The sequence below is a fragment of the Oryctolagus cuniculus genome, chromosome 1 (genome assembly GCF_051225735.1).
Source record: "Oryctolagus cuniculus isolate XC-2025 breed Fujian yellow rabbit chromosome 1, ASM5122573v1, whole genome shotgun sequence".
In the NCBI taxonomy this organism is placed as follows: Eukaryota; Metazoa; Chordata; class Mammalia; order Lagomorpha; family Leporidae; genus Oryctolagus; species Oryctolagus cuniculus.
The window spans coordinates 108,859,095-108,876,098 of record NC_142867.1 but is presented as its reverse complement, the minus strand read 5'-3'; the positions used below and the strand labels follow the sequence as shown (position 1 = coordinate 108,876,098).

Genomic DNA, 17,004 nt, shown 5'->3' with positions numbered 1-17,004 from the left:
GGCTCTCAGCTCACAGAGGCCCAGGGCGCTGTGCTGCCGCGCAGGCGCAGTCACCAGGCGAGGCTGTGATTCGGCAGAGCAGCCCACCCTGGCCGCAGGGTGTTGTCTTCTCAGCTGGTGCGTGCGACCTCAGCAGAGGACACCATCAGATGTCTAAGGAGGAGAACTTCCAGCACCAGCCCTGCCCACTCTGTGCCCAGATGACAGGGCCCCTGAGGGCCTCAGGTCCAGAGGTCTGCTCAAGCAGAATGCTCCTGCCCAGCGTGTGTGGCTGGTGAGTCAGGGCAGCCATCAGGCCTCAGGCTGTCGCTCGGCTTGAGTCCCCTTTGCAACCCTCAGAAGGCGGGGTCTCACTCTGCCAACGCTCCCTCTACCGCACTCCCTGTTTTTGTCCAAATCAAGAAAGCAGTAGGGCCAGCGCTCTGGTGTAGCGGGTAGAGCCGCCGCCTGCAGTGCCGGCGTCCCATATGGGCACCACTTTGAATCCCAGCTGCTCCACTTCTGATCCAGCTCTCTGCTGTGGCCTGGGAAAGCGGTAGAAGATGGCCCAAGTCCTTGGACCCCTGCACCCATGTGGGAGACCTGGAAGAAGCTCCTGGCTTTGAATTGGTGCAGCTCCAGCCATTGCAGCCAACTGGGGAGTGAACCAGAGGATGGAAGACCTCTCTCTCTGCCTCTCCTTCTCTCTCTCTGTGTGTAACTCTTACTTTCAAATAAACAAAATAAATCTTTAAAAAAAGAAAGCAATAGGGGCCGATGCTGTGGCTCACTTGGTTAATCCTCCGTCTGTGGCGCCGGCATCCCATATGGGTGCCAGGTTCTAGTCCCGGTTGCCCCTCTTCCAGTCCAGCTCTCTGCTGTGGCCTGGGAGGGCAGTGGAGGATGGCACAAGTGCTTGGTCGCCTGCACCTGTGTGGGAGACCAGGAGGAAGCACCTGGCTCCTGGCTTCGGAGCGGTGCAGCTCCAGCCATTACGGCCAATAGGGGAGTGAACCAGCAGATGGAAGACCTTTCTCTCTGTCTCTCTCACTGTCTAACTCTATCTATCAAATAAAAAAAGAAAGCAATAATAATAATAATAACTTTGAAGCACTCTATGACCCAATTCACAAGCAACATCTCATTTAATGTGTCTGACCGCCCCATTGCTCAGAGGAGAAACTGAGGCTCAGGGCTTTGAATAATTGGACCAAGGTGGCCCAGCGTGGCAGTGGGGGACACTCACAAGCACCCCTCCAGGCAGGACTCTGCCTGCCTTGCCCCTGCCCAAGGGATCTCAAGAGCCCCACCCCCCAGACACCTCAACAGCAACCTGGCTCTCGGTTCACTGCCCCATCTGCAGCCCCGTATGGTCCCAGTCCAGTGTCTGCTGCTGGCATGGAGTCAGGGTTGGTGGCAGATGTGGGGCTGGGGAGGGAGGTTTGTGCACTTGGACAGACAGAGGAGGAGTGGACTTTACCCCACAGCGTGGCACAGAGCCAGAGCTGTCATCAGGACCCCCGGGGCATCCGTCCCAGGCCCAGGGGCTCCAAAGGCCGTGCTTTCCCCACGGCCCTTGGCTGCCCCTCCTGCCCTTCACGCTGGGTGGGGCAGGGCCACATGCTGTCCCTGGCTGCTGCCTAAGCCCGGGTCTGCTGTCAGCTTCCACGTAGCCTTAGAGTCACTAAAGTCCAAGAGGCCTGGGAATGTGTCACCTTCCACGTGGAGTCACAGGGGAGAGGGAGGCGGGGAGGCCACCTCAGGGGCTTTAAATGGCTGGCTGGCTCCGGCTCCGAGCACAGCAGCACAGGTGCACTGCCTGAGGTCCTCTCCTCAGGTCCCCTCGGGCTTCGGGAAGGATCCAGGGCAGCACAAGACCCCTGCAGTAGAGCGCGGAGCCCAACATGTTCCTGAAGGCCGTGGTCCTGACCCTGGCCCTGGTGGCCTTCACCGGTAAGTAGAAGCTGACTTCGGAGGGGCTGCAAGGAGTGGGCAGAGTGGAGAGGCTGGGCCTGGGGCTGCCATTTGCCAGCTGGCTCCCTGCAGAGCTGGCCACATCCCCACGGCCGGGCAGGCCCACCAGCACAGCGCTCATACCAGTTGCACCTGTGCCTGTGGCTGCCGATGAGCTGAACCAGGACGGGAGAGAGTGGATGGGGCTCACCTACCATCACCCAGCCAGCCTGCAGCCCAGAGCCGGGGCAGAGGGCCCGGGAGGGAGGCAGGCCCACACAGACTGTTCTCTGTTCCCTGCCCAGGTGCCCAGGCTGAGGTCAGCGCGGACCAGGTGGCCACTGTGATGTGGGACTACTTCTCGCAGCTGAGCAACAACGCCAAGGAGGCTGTGGAACAGCTCCAGAAGTCGGAGCTCAGCCAGAAGCTCAAGTAAGAGGGGTGCAGCTGGCGGACTGGGGCTCTTAGAGGTCACGCTGTGCACTGGCCTGGGCTGTGTTTAGGGGCAGCAGCTGGGGGCTCGGGGCACACAGGTGCACTGCCTTAGGCTGGTTCTCCGGACCTGGGATCAGACTGAATTACCCAAAGGCACCTTCCTGTAGTGACGATCTAGGGCTTCACACATCCTACCACCGAGGCTCATGACAGAAGGGATGCGAGCGAGATGTCACATGAACTGGCTCCTGACGCACTCCAGAAGGAGAGATCCCATGAAAGGAGGGGTAGTGGGGACACTGGGGAAGTCTCTGGGCCCAGGCAGGGAGCCGGCCCCTTGCTCTGCAGAGGGGTGAGCACAAGCTTCGATCTCGCAGTGGGAGCCCAGGTTGCAGTACACCCTATTCCAGAAGGACCTCAAAGTCCAATCCTAATGCAAACAAGGAGGAAAAGCAAACTGCTAAAGGTCACAGGTTAGGAGCTAGCGGCACTGGGGCGCCCTGGGAGCCCGGGAGAGGCAAACTCAGTGCCCATTGCCTCCATGCTCCGACCTCATATCCCCACCACCACCACCGGGGGCAGCTGCTGGGATAGGATGCGTGAGGTCGGGCCCCCTGCTCACTCACCTGTCCCAGGCCGGTGCAGGCCAGCGCTCCACAAGCGGCCAACCTCTTGTGCCCTTCCTCCACAGCAACCTCTTCCAGGACAAGCTCGGGGAGGTGAACACGTACGCCGATGACATGCAGAAAAAGCTGATGCCCTTCATCGTGGACCTGCAGGAGCGCTTCACGAAGGACTCGGAAAAGCTCAAGGAGGAGATTCGGAAGGAGCTGGAGGACCTGCGCGCCCAGCTGCTGCCCCGCGCCCAAGAGGTGAGCCAGAAGATCGGGGACAACATGCAGAGCCTGCAAGAGCTCCTGGCACCCTACACGACCGAGCTGCGCACACAGGTCAACGCGCAGGCCGAGCAGCTGCAGCACCAGCTGGCCGGGTACACGCAGCGCATGCAGACCACGTTCCACGAGAACATGGGCAACCTGCAGGCCTCCCTGACACCCTACACCGACGAGCTCAAATCCAAGATCGACCAGAAGGTGGGGGAGCTCAAGGGGCACCTCACGTCCTTCGCCGACAACCTCAAGACCAAGATCGACCAGAACAAGGAGGGGCTGCGCATCAGCCTGGCCCCCTACACGCAGGACATGCAGGAGAAGCTCAACCACCAGCTCGAGGGCCTGGCTTTCCAGATGAAGAAGAACGTGGACGAGCTCAAGGCCCAGTTCTACGCGAACGCCGAGGAGCTGCGGGGGCAGCTGGTGCTGGCGGCCGAGGACGTACGCAGCAAGCTCAGCGGCAACGGCGAGGGGCTGCAGAAGTCGCTGGCGGAGCTGAGCGGCCGCCTGAGCAGGCAGGTGGAGGAGTTCCGCCGCAAGGTGGAGCCCTACGGCGAGACCTACAACAAGGCCTTGGTGCAGCAGGTGGAGCAGTTCAGGCAGATGCTGGGCCCCTATGCGGGGAACGTGGAAGGCCACTTGAGCTTCTTGGAGAAGGACCTGAGGGACAAGGTCAGCTCCTTCTTCAGCACCATGAAGCAGAAAGAGATCCAGGACACACCCCCGGCCGACGCCCTCCCGGGGCAGGGGCAGGAGCAGGTGCAGGCACTCCCACTGGCCCCCCTGGAGAGCTGAGCTGCCCCTGGTGCCCTCGCCCCCGTCCTCCCGGCACCTGCCCCGCCCTGCCACCTGTCTGTCAGTCTGTCCCAAAGCACTTCTTGTATGAGCTTGAGGACACGTGTCCGGTGGGAAGTGACGCTCCCTCTCACTATTCAATAAAGCCTCTGAGACGCTAGGCCGGTCTGGTGTGGGACTCCTTGCGGCCCGCCTGCGATGGGGAGGAGGCCACCACTTGGCAAGGCTTTGGGGGAGACTGGGGGCCGGGGAGACCATGGGGAGAGCAGGAGAGGGTGTGCTGGGGAGGGAGATGGGAAAATATGTCGCATGTTATCCAAAGACAAAACAGATAACCCAGGTGTTCACCTGCCCAACAGTATTCACTGACGGGTCTCAGTGTGCCAGTCATTGTTCAGGCCCCGGACAATGGGCAAGCAGCTTTTATGGAGCTGTGTGCCTGACTCGGGGCTTCCCACAGAGGGGTCACCAAGAGACGAGCAGGACATGGTTTCTGGCCTCTGAGAGCTCCTGGTCCCGTGGTGGGGACTGCCCTTCCTCGCAGATGAAGTTCTGTGCCCTTGCTTGATTTATTTATGCCAAGTGTAGGTTAGCCCAGCCCACCCCATCCCCATTATACAAGTGATGCATGTTTGTTTCTGTAACCCTGACTTTCAAATGAATAAAATAAATCTTTATTTTAAAAAATGAAACCTCAGGAGTGAGTAGCTGAATCTTCTCTGTAGGACACAGGCCTTGCAGCAGGTGCGACAGAAGCTCTGACACCTCCAGAGCATAGGGCTTGCCCAGGGCACCCCAGTGCTTTGCTAGGCAGAGTTCCAGCCACACCCCTCCACACCCCCCAAGCTCAGAGGTCAGAAATGCTCTGGGGACGTCAGAGGGGTCACTACCCCTGAGGTCTCTAGTCCCTGAGTGGCCCTGGCCAGGGCAAGGGGAGGAGGCTGGAGACCCGTTCTGCTGTACCCGCCAGCCTGGCTGCTCTGGAGGGAGTTCCTGACAGGATCAAAAGCAGCTCCTGGTGTGGGGACGCTGTGTCCTCCTGCCATTGTCCTAGGACACTCTGTGCTCCCAGCATGAGGGGTGCACACAGTGGTTTGCTCCGAGGAGAGAAACAAGCTTGGAGTTCCATGGGGACTCTGCGTTCCTGTGACTGACAGTCGGAGGGCGGGACCATGGCTGTCTGCCTTGCTGTGTGATGGCAACCCCAGGCTCGCCTGCGTCAGCGAGTACGGGTTTGAGCTGCTGGGCCTGAGACGGCCGATCAGTGATGGGACCTGCGGGCCTAGGGTCTGAACCGCACCTGTGTGGGGCATTGGGATTGCAGGGGTGCGCCTGCTCTCAGTCCAGCTCTTTTGCCATCCCCTCCAGCAAGTGATCATGACTGCATTTGAATAAACAGCCTCTTGGGCTCCGGCCACCTGCTTCTTTGTTCATCATTTCTTTGAGTCCATTTTCTGTTGCTTCCTGACATTGGGTGAGGTTGTTTAGCTCACAGTTCTGAAAGCCAAGAGCGTGGCCCTTGCACTGGCTGGCTCTGGTGAGGGTCTTCTGGCTGCATCACAGTGGCAGTGTGTGTGAGAGGGAGAGATCACATCGGGAGACTTGAAGCCAAAGACGTCCAGGGCCAGGCTGGCTCTTTTGATAACAACCTGTCTGCGTGGTAACCAGCCAGGACCCCTCAAGAAGAAACAGTCCCCTCTGGGGGTGGCTCCCTGAAAGGCCACCTCTCAGCCTTGCTCACTAAGGACCGAGCTCCCTGCACGTGAACCTCTGGGGCCAACCTCAGGGAAGCCCCAGCATCACTGTGGCTATAGAGGGCGTCCCTGGAGCCTCACTGACAGCGTTCATTTTGTGCGGCTCCTGGGTGTTCAGCAGGCTGTCGCGGAAGTCCCGCTGATGGAGTCCCGAGGCTGGGTCCTAAAGGGTGTCGTGGCTCTCTTTGGCTTGCTCTTGCGTCACTTGTTCTGAGGGAGGACAGCTGCCTTGTCATGAGGACACTCAAGCAGCCCCATGGAGCCGTCCCTGCGGGGAGCATCCTGCCCCAACAGCCTGCAGGTCCTCCAGCCTCAGTCACACCTGCAGGTTACTGGAGCCCCAGGCAACATTCGGCTTGCAACCTCATGTGGGACCCTCACCCAGAAACACAGCCACACTGAGGCCCTGAAGAAACTGCCAGTCAGGGCCGGGCATTTGGACTAGCGGTTGAGACTCTGAGATGCCCGTATCCCACGTTGGAGTGCCTGGGTTTGTGTCCTGATTCGAGCTTCCTGCTAAAGCAGAACCTGGGAGGCAGCAGGGGTGGCTCATGTTCTTGGGCCACTGCCACTAACATAGGAGACCAGGACTGACTTCCTGGCTCCTGGCTCCAGCTTGCACCAGCCCAGTTTGGCCGTTGCAGTCATTTGAGGAATGGAACTCAGTCTATGTCTTTCAAATAAATAAATAAATAATCTATTTAAAAAGTTAAAAGACAATGCAGGAGATTGCAAATGTCTACTGCTGTGCTAAGACACTAAGTTCTGGAGAGACTTGTTATGCAGCAACAGCTGACCGGTACAGAGCCTGGCACGTGGTCGCCACTCCACTGCCCAGCAAACAAATCCTGCTTAGCACAGGATCTTCCACTGAGGCGATTTACCATCTCTCACCCTGATCCATCCCGTCTTTGGACGATCCTGTGAAGATGACTCAAACTAAACAGGCCCGGGGCCGGCACAGTGGCTCAGCAGCTTAAAGCCCCAACCTGCGGTGCCAGCATCCTAAAAGGGTGCCAGTTTGAGTGCCAGCTGCTCCACTTCCGGTCCAGCTCTCTGCTGTGGCCTGGGGAAGCAGCAGAAGATGGCCCAAGTGTCTGGACCCCTGCAGCCACGTGGGAGACCCGGAGGAAGCTCCTGGCTCAATGCTTTGGCATGGCCCAGTCCTGACTTTTGCCAGATGGGGGATGGAAGATCTCTCTCTCTCTCTTTTTCTTTTTGTTTCTCCTTCTCTCTCTCTCTGTAGTTCTGCCTTTCAGATAAATAAATAAATCTTAATAAAAACTAAATTGTTTCTTTCCACTACAGCTTCCATGTTGTGTTCTTATTTGTACTCCTCTGCTCTAAAATTATTAAAATTTACCTGGAAGCTTCCTCAGCACATTTCCTTCACTTTGATCTTCCTTTCAATTCTCCTTTAGCCACAGGATAAGCATCCTCCTGCACCAGGGATCCAGGTGGGTCAGGCCCTCCGACGTTGGAACCACCAGGCTAAGCGCCTGCTCCCAAGCTCCCTTGTAGATGTTCATTTGTCTTTATCACTCTGAGTATCTTTCATGTCAGTATCTTTCTTCAAATGGCCGGTAATCCTCCCTTGGTTGTTCACATTTGAAGAATGGATGGGGGGTGATATAAAGGTGGTTTGAAGCTCCAAGTACAAGGTGAGTGCTTGCCAATCGAGAACTCCACTGGAGGGGGAACTGCAGCCATGCGTAGCTGGAGAACCCCCAGTGGCAAAACCCTGAGGTCTTTCCCCTGAGCTGGTCATGTTCTGCCGACAAGTTTCTCCATTCTCCCGCCTGGAGGGTAAGGGCCTGGGTGTGTGTTCTTGGGGCCAGAGAAGCAGCAGAATGGGGGCTCGTTCATGCGTTCACAGGGTGAACTTGGGTTCAGTCCTTCTGTGTCTAGCGCAGGACTCCTGCCCTTGACACTGCTGGCATTGCTCTCTTTCTTTTCTCCACTCCTCTACCAAGGCGAGAAAGGGGAGCTGGAGCTCCAGTCTCTCCTTACATCACGTCAACTAACCTCTCGTTAGCCTTCTCATTCACCTCAACTCTCAGGGGTACCCGGTACCTCGGGTTCAGGGCTGTCTCGGATGTGCAAGCCCCCTTCATGTGGGAGACACTATGGATGAATATATTTGATATGACAAACCGCTGGCCACTGTCTGTGGAACTCCCCGAGAAGAAGGAGGCGAGTTGTAATCCACAGGCAGGTGCAGCGTGGACATACAGCAGCTCCCGTGCTCTCCTGCAATTCCTCAGTCTTTTGCGATCCCGGGGTGGGGTGGGGCGGGGCGGAGTGGGCCATAAATCACGCTGCTGCTATCTTTGCCCACGACAGCTTGAGACCAGCATCTTCAGACCTCTGCTAAATTAGTGGCAACTGTGCTGTCTGCTTTCTAGTTTCCAAAAATGTGGATGCAAGTCTTTTCTTCCAGTCTTCTGGAAGGCTACAGCTTTTCTTTTCTTCCTTTTTTTCTTTTAAAGATTGATTTATCTATTTGAAAGTCAGAGTTACAGAGGAGAGGCAGAGAGAGAGAGAGAGAAAGAGAGAGAGAGAGAGAGAGACAGAGAGAGAGAGAGGTCTTCTATCTGCTGGTTCACTCCCCAAATGGCCACAACAGCCAGGACTGGGTCAGACTGAAGCCAGGACCTGAAGCTTCCACCTTGTCTCCCAAGTGGGCACAGATATTTGGACCACCTACTGCTGCTTTTCCCAGGCCATTAGCAGGGAGCTGCATTAGAGGTGAAGCAGCCAGCCCCTATATCCTTTCTTTAAAACAAGACAAAACAAAAAAAACTTTTCACTAAAGTTTTAGGAGCGTTTCAGGAAAAAAAAAAGTGAAATTAAACACATACATTCAATCTGCCGTGTTTATCTGAACAGCCACAGAAGCAGCACAGAGATTGCTGGTGGGTTTGTGATACAGAGGCCATGCCGCTGCGGCCTCCCTCCCCTGGAGGGCTTCAGTGTGGAAGGGATCTGCTTGCCCTGAGAACACTCTTCAATTTAAAACTTATCTGAAAATAAATAAATAAAATTTATCTTAAGAAAATAATCGTGAGGTTCATGCATTTAGCTGTAAGGATATTCACTGCATTGTCATTTATAATTTCAAAAGTTGAATACCATGTAAATGACAAACCAAGTTACTAAACAACTTGGTCCCATAAGAATAAACTTGTCAAATGCAAATATATGCTTAGATTAAAAATGTGGAAGGATATGTAAATGTTGATGGTGGCAGAATTAAGAGTTACTCTTTTTCTTTTTGCTTATCTGTGTTTTCCATTTTTCTATGTTGTGTTTTTATGTGAACAAAACAAAAAGCTCTTCACTAATTTTAGTTGGCAGTTTAACATCTCGATAGATGAGCGCTCGCACTCAGGAAATCCAGGCGTGCTCAGTTCCCACCCATGAGCGCTTGGGCCAGGCTGCCCCTTGCTTCCTGCAGGCTGCCCTTCCTCCACGACTTTTCAGTGCATCTCAAAGGCCCTCCACAGAACACCCCAGGGAGATACTCACTCTGCAACTCTGCATCTGGACAAGCTTGATTTCTCCCGTGAATCAGATGTGCCTCCCCCTTCCGAATCACAACAGTTGTGTAACTGACTGGATTTTGCCTCCTCGTGCATTTCCAGGAAACCCGGAGCCAACATGAAAACGTCAGCTCTGGCAACAGCCCCGTCTCTTACGGCTCCTATGATTGTGTTCTTCAAAGGGCCATGATTTTCTGCTATTCCTTTCATTTCCCTTAGTCCTGAGGCTTTCTCCCCCGCCCCCTTCTATTGCTATTTTAAGTTTTATTTCTAGTGCCCTCAAATCTTTGCTGATGAAGAGGAGTGTACATAAGCAAAACATAAACGAGTAAATGATCCAAGTCGTTATCTGTACTACACGCCATCACCGTGCTGACTCAGCATGTGCTTGAAACACTGCTGCGTTAGAGTCCACGTGGTCGCCCTGCCCAAGGGTTGACTCTGACACCTGACCCCCAGGCACCTGCCAGGCATGGTGATCTCAGCCTGGGGAGGATAAACAGGCCACAGTGGCAGCCTGAGGACCCAAGGACCCAAGGACCTGGTGTCGTGGCTATGGGGGAGCTGGTTCTGCCTATGCAGGAGATGGAGAAGAGGGGGAGCCGAGGGGGCATGCTCAAGTGTGGATGGGACACGGAGGGAGAGGTGGCCTCCACCCCTGGGATGACCGGGCAGCTCTGTGGGCCTGGCTGTCCTTTCTCTGGCTGGCCCTGAGCTACTGTCCTGGGACCGTGCTTCCAGGGCCCTTTTTCTCCCAAATCATGCACCCAGTTGGGTGCAGCACGAGGCACTGCAGGCACAGCGGGTCCCGGGGGTCTCCCAGGGAGATATGCAGAGGCGCTCTTTGTGTTTCTGGTCTTAGGAGCAGAGTCCTCCCGGTCCGAGCCCCAGACAGTTTGCTTAGCGAGGACTTTGGAGTCAGATAGATGTGGAAGTGACCCAGGGTGAGACCTTGAGCAAGATAGGGAATCTCTCCGGGCCCCAGGCTCTCTGCTACGGAAGATGGATAACAGCATCTACCTGGAGTACTGACTTCAGCCTGCCAGATAATGGAGTAAATCCTGGACTCTAGGGAGAGATTCCTGGGGGTAAAGTTGTTTGAAACCTGTCTGGCCGGCTCAGGAAGGCATGGAGACTTGGGGCTCCAGCTGTTCTGGGCCCTACATCATTTCCCCAGCACCCTAGCTGTACCCTGTCTGGCACACAGCAACTGGTCCCACCCCTCGGCCAGCTGTCTCCGCCCAAGCTCTGGGTCTGCTTGCTGCTATGCTAATCTGCCTCGGAGCCTACACCTGAGTTCCTGCTCACACCCGGCACAGAGGGGCTGGGGAAACACCCCCCTTCTCTTTCCTGCGTATTCTTTGCAGGAAAGAGAAGGTGACCCTGCCACCAGTCCACATGTCCATTCCCACAGGTTCACCCTGTTGGCCCCTGGGACGAACTCGGTTACCTAGCCCCTCCCCCTCCTCCTCCCTCCACTCCCTGACCTTCGTTCAAGTCCCTGGGCTCCTGGCTTCTCCACGGCCTCCTTTGTGTCTTGCTGCTTCCTGCCTGCCTTGGCTGGGCACACCTGGCTGTGTCGGGCGCCTCGCCCCTGCTGCTGCCTTCCACAGGCTCTGCAGCCTCAGGCACACGGCGCCCAGTGCCCAGCCCAGCAGCTCACCCATCTCCGAGGCTTGCCGTGCCATCCTCCTCCAGGGACATCGCCCTTCCCCTCTCGCCTCCTCCACACACTCAGTCTCATTCAGCCACCACACAAGTGCACCCTGGAAACCCACCTCTCAGACATCTTCTCCAGCCCTCGCACTTGCCCTTTGTGCTGCACCTGGCCCACCCCCACCCCGCAAGCAGCTCTCTTCCATCCTTCTCCTCCCTCACGCACCTGCAAAGCCCCCCTCAGGCTAGATCCCGCATCTGCACACCACCGTGTGGGCTCCTCTTACAGAAAACTGTGCTCTGACTTAGGCCATCGCTAATTCTAGGCCTCCTGCTCTAAGCGGGCTCTTGGCTAGGGTCTGGTGAGCCTTCTTTGTGCTGTTCTCCGAGGACACGAACATCCTCTCTAGCCCCTCCTGCCCCAGATTCTCCAGAGGCTGCGGCTCTCAAGCTTCTGCAGCCACTGTGCCGCAGCCACTGTGCCGAAACACCTGCTCACCCCGGAGCGTCCTGTGCACCAGCCCATGTGTCCTCGCCAGCCTTTTCTCTCTCTACCCTTTCAGCCATCTGATATTGGTCTCTTCTATTTTTAAATTTTTGAAGATTTATTATATTTATTTGAAAGACAGAGTTACAGAGAGAGGTAGAAACAGAGAGAGAGGTCTTCCATCCGCTAGTTCACTCCCCAGATGGCTGCAACGGCTGGAGCTGCGCCGATCCGAAGCCAGGAGGCAGGAGCTGCTTCCAGGTCTCCCACATGGGTGCCAAGGACCCGGGCCATCCTCCACTGCTTTCCCAGGCCACAGCAGAGAGCTGGATCGGAAGAGGAGCAGCCAGGACTCGAACCGGCACCTATATGGGATGCTGGCGCTTCAGGCCAGGGTGTTAACCCGCTGTGCCACAGCGCTGGCCCCCTATTTTTAAAATTTTATAATGAAATATTTCAAGTATGCATAAAATCACATATGACAGCATCATTAACATACTTGTTCCCATGACCAAGAAATAACAAACACGGATGACTTCACATTTGTGTCTTAGAATCATTTTTTAAAAAGTAAAATGCAACACATGTGGTTGCCTTCTTCCCCAGTGCTATTTATTTTCCTTTGTTCCATTTACCAGCCTGAAATTGGTGAGTCCCCTTGCTATCCTGGTTTTGTTTTTTTGTATATATTTATGTGTCCAAAATGATGGTATTGTTTTATGTTGTACAAATGTACGAAATAGTGTACAAGTGTTGATATCCTTCGGCGTCTTGCTTTATTCCCCCTCACACTGTGCTCTGGGGACATGAGCTGGCGTCTGGTCTAGTGGCTAGGATGCTGCCTGTGACAACTGCATCCCGTACTGGATGCTTCAGGTTGATCCTGGTCTGCTCCCCACTCAGGTTCTGGCTCGTGTGCACCCTGAGAAGAGGTGGTGCTGGCTCAAGTGGTTGGGTTCCTGCTGCCTACACGGGAGACTTGGAAAGTTCCCAGCTCCTGGCCTCATCCAAGCCAAGCCCCAGCTTGCAGGCGTTTGGGAAATGAGTCGGAAGATGACAACTAACTCTCTCTCTCTCTCTCTCTCACTTTGTGCCTCTCAATAAAATAAATAATTTTAAGTGCATTTCCACTTTTAAAAAAAGTTATATATATGAAGCCCTTTGTGTTTGTCAGCTGTGCAGCTTCCAGTCTGTGGCCATACCATCACTCACCCGTTCCTTTACTGAGGGATACACAAATTATGTTCCTTTTCCCTCCCTCCTTTCTTCCTTCCATACTTTTTTGCTGTTGCAAACAATACTAGGACTTCTTTTGAAGCCTGGTATATGCTTGATTGTGGAAAACACTTTATATTTCCTGGGGTACAAAGTTTGTTATAAAGCAAGTGTATGGGGGCCGGCGCTGTAGCGCAGCAGGTTAAAGACCTGGCCTGGAGAGCCGGCACCCCATATGGGGGCCAGTTTGAGTCCTGGATGCTCCACTTCCGATCCAGCTGTCTGCTATGGCTTGGGACAGCAGTAGGAGATGGCCCAAGTGCTTGGGTCCCTGCACCCATGTGGGAGACTTGGAAGAAGCTCTTTGCTCCTGCCTTCGAATTGGCACAGCTCTGGCTGTTGCAGCCATCTGGGGAGTGAACCAGCGGATAGAAGACCTCTCTCTGTGTCTCTACCTCTCTCTGTAACTCTGTCTTTCAAATAAATAAAATAAATAATTTTAAAAAAGCAGGTTTATGGATTATTGCTTAAATCTCTTTTTTTTTCCTTTGTGTCTACTAATTTTTGAGGAAATGGTATTAAAAAAATATCCCACCCAATCTGTCAAGTTCTCTTTGTGACTCTGTAGGTTTTTGGTTCAGATATTCTGAAGCTATACAGTTAGGTTCAGAATTGTTTTATTTTCCTGTTGAATTCTTTCTTCTCTTGTTAAGTAATGATACACTTAATCCTTATTAATTTTTCTTACCACAAGCTGATATTGTATTATACATTCTGATAACATACTATATATCTACTTTTTTGGTAAATGTTTGGTGTGTGTGGGTTTTTTTTTAAGATTTTATTTATTTATCTGAGAAGTAGAGTGACAGACAGAGAGAGACAGAGACAGAGAGACAAATTTTCCTTCTGCTGGTTCACTCCCCAAATGGCCATATCAGCCAGAGCTGAGCTGATAAGAAGCCAGGAGCCAGGAGCTTCTTCAGGGTCTCCCATCTGAGGGCAGGGTCCAAACGTTTGAGCCATCTTCTACTGCTTTCCCCGTCCATAGCAGAGAGCTGGATAGGAAGAGGTGCAGCTGGACACAAGCCAGTGCCCATATGAGATGCCGGCACCACAGGCTGAGGCTTAGCTTACTACGCTCCAGTATCAGCTCCTGGTGTGTCTTTTTAAAGTCTCTTTTTCCTCTCCCAACTTTTTGGACTTCTTCTGACATTATCTTTTAGATATGCCTCTTATAAATAGTAAATAACAAGAAGTTTTGTGAAATTCAATCTACGAACAATAGTAACAATAAGAAGTTCTCATTTAGCACCTACTGAGTGTCAAGCATAGTTGCATGTTTTGTTTTTTCTTAAAAAAAAAAAAAAAACAACCTGTATTAGAACGTTACTCCCTGGGGCTGGTGTTGTGGTAAAGCCACCACCTGTGATGTCAGTATCCCATATGGGTGCTGGTTTGAGTCCTGGGTGCGCCACTTCTCACCTGGCTCCCTGCTAATGCACTTGGGAAAGCAGTGGAAGATGGCCTAAGTGCTTGGAATCCTGCACCCAGTGGAAGACCCAGAAGAAGCTCCTGGCTCCTGGCTTTTCCCTGGCCCAGCCCCGGCTGTTGTGGCCATTTGGTGAGTGAACCAGTGGATGGAGGACCTCTGTCTTTCACTTCTTCTCTCTGTGTAGCTCTGACTTTCAAATAAATAAATAAATGTTTAACAAAAAGAAAAAGAAAATCCATTACTTCCCATACATCCTTTGAGGTAGATATTAGCATCTCCCCATTGTACAAATGGGGAAACTGAGGCATAGGGAAGTTAAATAAGTTGCCCAAGTCATAGAGCTACTGAGTGGCAGAATTTTAACCCCGGAGTCCAGCTCCAGAGTGGGTGCTTTTTATACAGATTTCTTTTATTTGTTTGAAAGGCATAGTGACAGAGGAAGAGAGACAGAGAGGAGAGAGAGAGAGAGAGGAAGAGAGATTGATCTTCCATCTGCTAGTTCACTCCTCAAATGGCTACAACAGTCAGGGCTGGGCCAGGCAGAAGCCAGGAGCTTGAACCCCATCCTGGTCTCCATGTGGGTGGCAGGGGCTCATATACTTGGGTCATCTTCCGCTGCTTTCTCAGTCGTATTAGTAGGAAGCTGGATCAGAGGAGTAGCTGGATCAGAGGAGCAGCTGGACTCATGCTTACCTGCTGTGCCACAATGCTGGCCCCCAGGGTGCGTGTTTTATGGCACATTTAGTGTTTACCTTGATGGTGATCATTGTCTTATTTCTGTCACATTATTTTATATTTTCTATTTACCATTTTTTTTGCTTGTTTATTTTTTCTTTTTCTTTTTTTTTTTAAACAATTTATTTGAGAGGCAAAGGCATATGAAGAAACACAAGAGAGACAAAAGTGCCCACAACAGCCGAGGCTGGGCCGGGTCAGAGCCAGGAGCCACCACGTGAGCCATCTCCGGCTGCCTCCCGCGTCTGCACCAGGGAGTCAGAGCTGCCCTCACACCCCACTCTCTGATGTGGGAGGCGGCCTCTGAACTGCTCACTTACAAATGCCGGCCACCCAGCTTTCTTCTCCATCTTCTACCCGTCTTCTATCCTTTTAACGAATACACAATTTTACGTGTTTTTAAAATCACTTTTAAAATCAAACTGCACATGGTTTAAAGAGTCCTTTCCACTAGTCAGCATAAAACAGCAGTGCTCCCTCAACTGCACCTTATCTTCCCACTGCAGTGCTCCCTCAACTCCACCTTATCTTCCCACTGCAGTGCTCCCTCAACTCCACCTTAACCCCTTCCCACTCCGGGAAGCCTGTGCCATCACTTTCGACTGCAACTCCTCTTCTGTTGAGGTTTATGATTCCCCATGGTGGTCGGCGCACACTGGTTTCTCTATCACACATGCCCGCCTCATACACACCACAGCCCCCAACATCCATGCTCTCTTCTGTCTCTTGCCTTCTTCCTCTGCCTCTCAATTTCTTGTACCACAGTTTGTACTAAAATGGTGATATTGGGGTTGGTGCTGTGGCATAAAGACTAAAGCTGCCGCCTGCAGCACTGGCGTTCACAGTGGCTCCACTTCCAATCCAGCTCCCTGCTAATGCACCTGGGAGGGCAGTGGAAGATGGCCCAAGTGCTTGGGGCCCTGCAGCCACATGGGAGACCCGGATGAAGCTTCTGGCTCCTGGCTTTGGCCTGGCCCAGCTCCACCTGCTACAGCCATTTGGGGAGTAAACCAGCGGATGGATGATCTCTCTCTCTCTCTCTCTCTCCCTTTCAAATAAATAAATAAATAAATCTTAAAAATAAATAAATAAATATATAGATAAGTCTTAAACCAGTGACGTCATGAAACCGTGTTCATGTGGTCATGATTATGGTGCATGCTTTCACAGCTCAAACGTGATTTGCTGTAACGTTTTCCATGGGTTTCAGTCAATTTCCACCCACTGGTGTAAATCTAGAAAATGGGAAGCAAGCCTGAGAGTAAAGCAACGAACTCTTGCAAAGTATCTGGACTCTTGCTCCATGAATTTGACCTTGTTGAAATCAACCAGTGATTGACTGAGACTGTTTGGGGAGAGATGCCAGATGGTACAAAACAAATGTTTGCTCCTTAGACTTCCTTTCTGCCCGGCAGCCCCCAGGGTGGCTGGGGCCCTGAGGGCTGCATGCATTTTTGGGCAGTGTCGACCCAGGAAGCAGCACCACAGGCTTTAGAAGCATCCACGGGGCTGGCACTGTGGCCTAGTGGGTAAAGCTGCCGCCTGCAGTGCTGACATCCCATATGGACACCAGTTCGAGTCCCGGCTCTCCATTTCCAAGCCAGCTCTCTGCTACGGCTTGGGAAAGCAATGGAAAATGGCCCAAGTCCTTGGGCCCCTGACCTGCATGGGAGACCTGGAGGAAGCTCCTGGCTCCTGACTTTGGATCAGCGCAGCTCAGCTGTTGCGGCCAATTGGGGAGTGAACCAATGGATGGAAGATCTCTCTCTCTCTCTCTCTCTCTCTCTCTCTCTCTTTCTCTCTCTCTCTCTCTCTACCTCTCCTTCTCTCTCTGTGTGTGTAACTCTTTCAAGTAAATAAAAAAAAAAAAAGCACCCACGAGCGAGCCAGACCTCATGACCTGGATCCTGGACCTTCTGGTTCAAGGGGGACTCCCTTATTTCGGTGGAAGACCCCCTTCTCTTGTTCCCAAGAAGAGTGCCTGGGAGGTAGGCTTTTCAGATCATTTCTGAAAATGTCTTCATGCTACCTCACTCTGAAAGGCTATTATGCAGTAGTGTAATAT

General features: G+C 53.1%; 1 protein-coding gene across 1 annotated transcript; it reads left to right on the top strand.

Moving 5' to 3' along the window:
- The first annotated feature begins 1,883 nt into the window (after positions 1-1,883).
- On the top strand, positions 1,884-4,055 carry APOA4 (apolipoprotein A4). The gene is given in 3 exon segments (NM_001171410.1): positions 1,884-1,932; positions 2,238-2,364; positions 3,059-4,055. Coding segments are annotated over 3 exon segments (1,173 nt in total).
- The last annotated feature ends 12,949 nt before the right edge of the window (positions 4,056-17,004 follow it).